Source organism: Pelophylax lessonae (genome assembly GCF_965119305.1).
Source record: "Pelophylax lessonae genome assembly, chromosome: 12".
Lineage (NCBI taxonomy): Eukaryota > Metazoa > Chordata > Amphibia > Anura > Ranidae > Pelophylax > Pelophylax lessonae.
Window position 1 is genome coordinate 4742645 of NC_138779.1, and position 8442 is coordinate 4751086.

The window sequence follows — 8442 nt, forward strand, 5'->3', positions numbered from 1 at the left end:
CTCCTCTCACTCATCCCCCCCCTCTCGCTCTCTCATCCCTCTCTCTCACCCCTCTCTCTCTCACCCCCCTCTCTCTCTCATCCACCCCCTCTCTCTCTCATCCCCCTCTCTCATCCTCTCATTCCCCCCTCTCTCTCTCTCTCTCTCACCCCCCCTCTCTTTTTCTCTCATCCTCACCCCTCTCTCACCCCCCCCTCTCTCTCTCTCTCTCTCTCTCTCTCTCTCACCCCCTCTCTCTCTCTCACCCCCCCTCTCTCTCTCTCTCACCCCTCTCTCTCTCATCCACCCCCTCTCTCTCTCTCATCCCCCCTCTCTCATCCTCTCATTCCCCTCTCTCTCTCTCTCTCTCTCTCTCTCTCTCTCTCTCTCTCACCCCCTCTCTTTTTCTCTCATCCTCACCCCTCTCTCACCCCCCCTCTCTCTCTCACCCACTCTCTCTCTGTATCTCACCCCCCCTCTCTCTCCCTCCCTCCCTCACCCACCATCTCTCACCCCCTCTCTCATGAGATCTCAGGGGTTGGACTTGTAGTCCTTACATTTTGGAGGGAGTCACATCTGTCTAAAAGGAAGGAGTGGGGCAAATTTACATTGGGGGGGGGGGGGCAATTTTAGTCTTGCCTAGGGCAGCACAAAACCAAAATACACCACTGACTGTACGCATATAAAATGTATGTCATTTTTTTCCCCACAAGTAGAGCTTTCTTTTGGCGGTATTTGTGTACCTCTGCAGTTCTTATTTTTTTTTGTGCTATAAGCAATTTAAAAAAAAGAAAGTATTTTTTATTTTCTGCTATAGAATTGCTATAAAATCAAATAAAAAAAAAAAAATTTAATTTCTTCATCAATTTAGGCCAATGTGTATTCTGTTACATGTTTTTGGTAAAAAAAACCCCAATAGGCGTATATTGATTGGTTTACGTGAATGTTATAGCATCTACAAACTATGGGATATACAGTATATTACCAAAAGTATTGGGACGCCTGCATAGCGACGCACAGAGTGCCAGTAATGACATCATTGAGTCTAAAATAAGAATTGTAATGAAAATGGAAAGGTTTTACCTAGCATGATGATAAGGTTGGGGAGGGAACCAGGGAAGGCAAAATATAGAATGAATAAGCTCCCACGAACCGCCATACAGGTACGTATATCGACAGTAACTGGTCGGCAAGCGGTTAAGTCAGGGCTCGACAAACCCCGGGCGCCAGGTCGCATTTGCGACTAGAATTAGCGACCTGGCGCCTGGGGTGCCCTGCAGGAGGTGTCCTGTGCCTTTTGTGCCCCCACCTCCACCCCGAGTGCACGGACTTCCGTGCAGTCCGAAAATTGAGGCCCCGGCTTTTCGGCCTTCTTCTGTGAGATGAGAGAGGCTTCCAATGGGGAACTGGCGCCCTCTTGTGGTGGCCGGGAGTAATGACTGTTTTCACTGCCTGTTCTCAATGTATTCCCATCTCCTTCCCAAGAGATGAGAGAGAAGTTTTTGCAGGCTTCATCTCCCTGTCCAGTTACCTTTGCTTAAAGGTAAGTGGACAGGGAGTGTGGTTATTATTATTAATTAATTAAAAAAAAATAAAAAATGTATTTTTCTTTTTTTTTCCAATTATTATTATTATTATTATTAAAAAAAAAAAATTATATATATAATCTTTTTATTTTTCCCTCATCGCCATGCCACAGCCACAGCCGAAGGCCCCTTTCACACGGGCTGTCTGATCAGGTCCGACAGTCAGTTTTTCAGGCAGACCTGATCGGACCCTTCATTCTCCTCTATGGAGCAGTAATCTGCCGCCATCTGATCCTGTCCACCAAAAACAGACGGATGGTTGTTCTATTTTCTATTCATCCCAACCGTGGATCGGATCAGATGGCATCAGATGGAAAGAGACAGACAGTCTGTTTCCATCCAATTGCGCTATAGAGGAGAGTGGGGTTCTAGTCGTATTTATGTGTAAATTTAGTATCCGTTTTATTAAATAAAGCTTGGTTGTTAGTTTAAAAAAAAAAACTGGCTCCTTACTTTTTTAGCTGGCTCCTAGATTTCAGGCAAATTTGTCAAGCCCTGAGTTAAGTAATATTTGGCAAGTTTTACATATTTTGATTATTATACACTGTATTACCAAATGTATTGGGACGCCTGCCTTTACACGCACATGATCTTTAATGGCATCCCAGTCTTAGTCCATAGGGTTCAATATTGAGTTGGCCCATCCTTTGCAGCTATAACAGCTTCAACTCTTCTCGGAAGGCTGTCCACAAGGTTTAGGAGTGTGTCTATGGGAATGTTTGACAAATCTTCCAGAAGGGTATTTGTGAGGTCAGGTGGTGATGTTGGACCCTCTAATTCACCCCAAAGGTGTTCTTTTGGGTCAAGGTAGGGGCTCTGTGCAGGCCAGTCACGTTCCTCCACCCCAAACTCGCTCATCCATGTCTTTATGGACTTTGCGTTGTGCACTGGTAAGCAGTCATGTTGGAACAGGAAGGGGCCATCCCCAAACTCCTCCCACAAAGTTGGGAGCATGAAATTGTCCAAATTGTCTTGGTATGATGACACCTTAAGAGTTCCCTTCACTGGAACTAAGGGGCCAAGCCCAACCCCTGAAAAACGACCCCCCCCCACCTCAATCCCCCTCCACAAAATGATTTGCACCAGTGCACAAAGCAAGGACCATAAAGCCCCATAACTCCTAGAACAGCCGCCTTCAAACAAGGTGCCGTGGCACCCTGGGGTGCCTTCTGGGTTCATCAGGGGTGTCTTGGAAAAACACCTAAAAATTGTTTCCAAATGTAGAAAACATTTTGGGCAAAAATGCACAAGGTTATAGATAAAGAAACTCCTTTCTCCAGGAGAGGAGCCACATTCAGGGCAAGGCAATGGCTATGAAGAGTCAACATGAATTTCTTGTGTTGCAGTGTAATGGATGTGTAACGACACCCCGGGTATGAAAAGGGTTACAGTCGTTTAGGAATTTTAATTCCCCAACACAAAGGCAGCTACCGGACACTCCACTCAACCGAACGAGAAACCCATACGAATAATTCCCCCCAAGTACGAGACGAGGCTCTGTATTGAGGGTCAAGCAGGAATCAGACTGCTTATTGAAAAGGAATACTCGCTTTATATACAAATTAGAAGTAATGCAGTCACTACATGAACAATGACCCAAATCCAGCCCCCAACATCACACAATGGTTACATAACGAGCCCCCAATACACATTACTACTCTGAGTATCCATACATCCCTTAGCAGACAACAGGTGAGTTCATTAGCACACTTAACAATAGGTGAATGGAAAGCCACCTCAGACAAGAATATCACAATTTACTTATTCAGACAAAAGCAACATCGTTAAGCAATAGACAGTCGGTCTTAAACTTACTGGAATGCCCATATTAGGAGTTGTACTTCCTGGTCATAGACCTCACAATGTACAGGGAATAAAATCTTCATATTTCAAGAGAGACATCATTCCTGAATATCTCTGTCCCATTTGGAGCAATCCAAACCATACTCTTAGTGCCCCCCAGTTTCCTGGTCACCCCGCGCCCAAAGTGACTCCCGTCATAGGATGTAATCAATGGTTATAGTGAAATGCCTATTTCACCTTATGATGCATACCATATTGTGAAGGAAAGTAATGAACACTGTGATGAATTAGGCAAAATATCTATTTTCCTATGTCTATCTTTTATACATGTAAATATGTTTTCTTTTGTACTCCTTACTCAAAATGGCCGTTAGTAGATACTCCCTTCCCCCCTCCCATCGAGATGGAATCTGTGCGACAAAGATGGCGACTTCACAGAGGACAATACCCAACAAGATAACATTCATAGTTTGAAGGGAGTTTAACTTATAATGGACATAACCAATCAAGAAGCTGCAAGCAAGCAGATAACATTATGCTTATGACGAACTAGCTCATGACACGAACAACAATATATAACCCAATGACGCTGTAGAAATAAAGCAGAAGTATCCTAACTCTGAACTTGGTGTCAGTGTGTGTGATATCACACATCCACATCGTATCAAATTAGGCCAGATATCATCTCAGACTGTTCTGGTCCGATCCAAAACAGCAGTATGCCAGCCTTTTTCAACCAGGGTTCCACGGAACCCTGAGGTGCCACCTGGGTTCATCAGAGGTACCTAAAACTGCCCCAAAAAATGTGGAGAAAGATGGGGAGAAACTGAGGGAGAAGAGAAAAGTTAGCAATAGTATTCAGTTCTAGAGTGCAAAGGTGGAGGAATAAATCGCCTCTAACGTTGGGTGTCCTACGTGTGTTAAAACTGCTGCAATATGTAAAACTTCTAGTTTAGTGTTTTATATTTTAGAATGGGGTGCCTCCAGAATGTGCAGAATTTTAAAGGTTGACTTGACAGGAAAAGGTTGTAAAACATTATCCTAAAAGATAACTCGCTGTAATGGTAAAACGATGGTCAGTATAACTAGTATTTCCTTTGCATCTCTCTTAGGTTAAATCTTTACCATGGATCTCCTCGAGCGCTCCTACATCCGTCTTTTAAAGATCTGAATGAATGTAAGTTTTGTTTGATCTCCACTCTTTCTTCCATCAGAGCTGATGTTCAGTGTATTTGGTGCTCACGTTTTCTGGTCTAATAACACATTGTGCCACCCTATAGCTTAAAGCGGAGTTCCGACCTGTAATGGAGATCCAATACCCAGCCAAGGTATCTCCGCTGTATAATCCTTGAAGCGGAGGAAGCACTAAAATATCCAAGGCAAAATCCCCCCCAGTAACTGGACGACACACAGTTCTGGGAGTCAAACTAGAATGAATTGTTTATTGAAAACACAAGAGATCTACACTCTGCCAAAACCCCTCCCTCTTCGAGCCATTCCACACACACACACACATCCCATAATAAGCTTACAAGGCAGACAGGAACAATAGGACAATGGAATGCAGGTATTCACAATAACAAACCCCACCCCACTAGCATGGCTCTATGAAACACTTCTGCCATGTTCTAGCAATCTGCAATACATCCCCACAAATCTCCTGAGGGACACTGCTCAGAAATATTATGGTCCCAAGTGAAAGAGTCCCCCACTCTTTCAACACAAACCACACTCTCAGTGTCCATTCTGCTACACGACCTAGTTTGCATCTTTAGTGATTCCTGGAGTGCTCGCTATGCTGATCAACAATTGGGCATTTTCAATTTTTTTTTTGGGGGTTCCCTTACCTTATTTTCAGGGCATTTTTTATTGTACTTCCTCCTTTTCCCCCCTCTGTGGCTGCGGCCACCGACATCACTTCCGCCTTTGCATTGCATCCTGGGAGCTGTTTATCATCACTCCCAGGAGGCTGGAATCAGGAAGAACTCCCAGAACACTCCCTGGAATCAGGAAGAAGGACACAGCAGATTACACTGCGGCTTCAGATGCCCACATCCAAGATGGCCGCGCTCAGACAGCGTTTTTAAAAGTAAGATTTTGACTAAAATCCAATACTATACACCTTGTAAGTATGAGTATAGCAGTTCTGTAAAGGACGATGGATTAGTATTATAGGGGTATTTTTAGTTAAAAAAGTTATTTGAGGCCGGAACTCCGCTTTAAACACACCCATGGGCTTAGAAAAAAACAACCAGTGCGGCGCTCAAAAAACAATTGTGATACAAATGGAACAGTTCATCTTCCAATAAATACAGTAAATGAAAATAAGTCCCAAGTGTTGGAAAGTGAAAACTTTCAATGTAGGTGAAGATGATTCAATTCAGTGCACAAATATAAGTGACCAGATGCGATGTGCGATAGGCACCACCATAGATACAGGGATATGCTCACCAGACGATATGGTCCCAGATACCATATAGCATGTGGGTCTAAAAACGCTTGATATCATTTGTGGATACTCAGCTGGATAGTAATCCCAGAGGGTGAAATTCTTGGGATAAAATTGAGCCCCAGATATAGAAGGCAGGAATTCCCCAGACATGTTTATCCATAGATGAATATAGATAAGGTAGACATAGTGTAAAACTGTTTAACACCAATTTTATTTAAAAAAAAAAGGGGATTAAAAAGATTTACAAGAGTCCAAGTAAAATCAGCATATAATCAGCTTGTACTGGAATGATGGCGGATGGCAGATAACATGGCACTGACGCGTTTCGTCATATTTGACTTCTTCTGAGGTTATTGTCCATGGGCTTGTTTTTTGGGGTATCTATAGTCGATTTTTAATAAAGTAACTGCACTTTAAAAACAACTCTTCTTCTTTAAATCAAGCAAGTTTGCAGGCATAAATGTGCATTCTTTCCCTTTGTCCTGCTGCCCTTTATTGGTTGTCCTGGGATTATCAAGGCCTCAGTGACTTAGAGGATGGACACACCCCTTTCCTCTCTCCTGGTAGAAGTTAGAACATATTATTGCATACAAGGCTACCAACACACATGCAGATAATGAGAGAGAGAGAGAGGGGGTTAAAAGAGAGAGGGAGGTGATTGAGATAGAGGGGGGGTCCCCTACCCCCCATCCTACACATCGCCTGCCACAGTGCTCCCACCCCCCAGCCTGCCACAGTGCTCCCCCCCGCTAGCTTGCCACAGTGCTCCCCCCCAACCCCCCGCTAGCCTGTCACAGTGCTCCCCCTCACTAGACTGCCACAGTGCCCCCCCCCCCCAGTAGAAGAAATAGGAATTGGAAGGAGAGAGAGATGTGGAAGATGGAAAAAGAGATAAATGGAGGAAGGGGAGGTAAGAGGGAGAGGGGGGATTGAGAGATAGGGGAGTTGAGAAAGAGAGGGGTTGGGAGAGAGGGGGTGGAATGAGAGGAGGGGGGGAGAGAAGGAGGTGAGAGAGAGAGAGGGGCTCCCCTTTACCCCCATCCTACACCAGGAAACTCTCCCATTCCCCCCCCCCCCCAATAGAAAAAAAAACTACACCGGACTCTCGCCTTCCTGCAGCCTACCAGCTCCTTTTTACCAGCGGTATGTAGCAAGGCTGCGGAGGCACGATCACAGCCCGGTACTTTGACCTGCTCTGCCAAATGAGCTACCTCCGAAATCAAAGGTTGCAGCCACCTCTGCCTCCTGCTTCGCTCCCCTGTCACCAAACGGTCAGTCCATGGCCGCCGCTGGTGTCACCCCTCTGGCGGATGTCACCAGGGTGCAGTCCACACCCCTGTAGCAACGCAACTGAATGGAGGTTTTGTGTATCTTCAAGGAGATTTGTAAAGCAGCCACAGTCTGAGTTGAGAAGCCTGTCCTCTGCCAGCATGTTGCAGAGAAGGACCCTTGTAGACTGTGGGGAAGCATTGTTCTCTATGTAGAGGTCTGACACGCCCCCTTCCTGCTGAGCTAAATCTCTTCAATCAGCAAGGAGTATGAGCTGAATACAAAGCTGTGGGGCATGTCAAATTTCTACAGAGAGACCACTGCTTCCACAATGTGAACAAGGGGCCTTCTCTGCTGCATGCTGGCAGAGGACAGGCTTCTCTTCTCAGGCTGTGGCTGCTTTAGAAATCTCCCTGAAGATGCCCCATACCTCCTTGTTCCTTCCTAAACTTTACTATACTGTGACCTCTCCCACCACATTGGGCGATACCCTTACATAATGTGTCATTTATAACATTATTTAATGTACTGCCCTGAGCTCATTATCACCCCACCCCCCCCCCGATAAGCAGCCATTGTACAATTTATACACTTTGTTTTTCTTTCCTTTGATCTAAAAGCATGAAGCGCCACAACGCGTAAATCAGGCTGCAGAAATGGCGAGAAAGAGAAAACACGTATGAAAGATAAATGTTCTTAATTTTCTTTTATATGTAGACTGATAAAATGTAATTGCAGGTTCTCCTTCCAGCCAACCTTATCACCCGTGAGGGCATACATCATCCCCGGACCTGACCATAAATAATTATTTCCTGCTGGAAAAAGGCCGCCGCAGTTATTAGTTTTTGTTTTGCTGCGTTTTCTGACCGAGTGTGCCAACAGATAATGGAGCTTATGTACTGAGGACAAGGTGGCTTTATTTAAAGGAGAACTCCAACCAAACCAAAATAGACCCCTAAAATCTGACATAATGTTATGTTTTTCATATCAGACTTTCTTTTTGATTGTGAGCCGCAGTAGCATCTGTACGAAAAATGCCCAGATACCTTCCCAGCAGCTAAGTAATTATCTAGATTTATAGTATGTGGTATGTGATCACACCACATACATCTGTGATGATCGGATTTTCTTGGGAGGAAAGCATTGAATGGTCACCCTTCAAGAGGCCTCCACAACCATCGTATTCTATTCTGTGTATAATAATTAGCCGAGGTTTGTGCCAGGCACACGTTAATTAACATGCGGCGCCCGCCACCTGCATAAATTGTCAAGGAGGGGATATAATTCACAAACCTGCTCCAGCTAGCTTTCTCCTCAACTATTTAATTTGGAATAGATATGGGCAAGGCAACG

The 8442-nt window shown here is 44.7% G+C and overlaps 1 protein-coding gene across 1 annotated transcript in view; it reads left to right on the forward strand.

Moving 5' to 3' along the window:
- Positions 1-8442, forward strand: part of LOC309568384 (nephrocystin-4-like) — a 350057-nt gene that overhangs the window by 102083 nt on the left and 239532 nt on the right. Inside the window, exon 5 of the mRNA XM_082274044.1 lies at positions 4481-4589. Within this exon, the coding sequence (XP_082130170.1) occupies positions 4481-4589 (109 nt within the window). The remainder of the gene's footprint in view (positions 1-4480; positions 4590-8442) is intronic.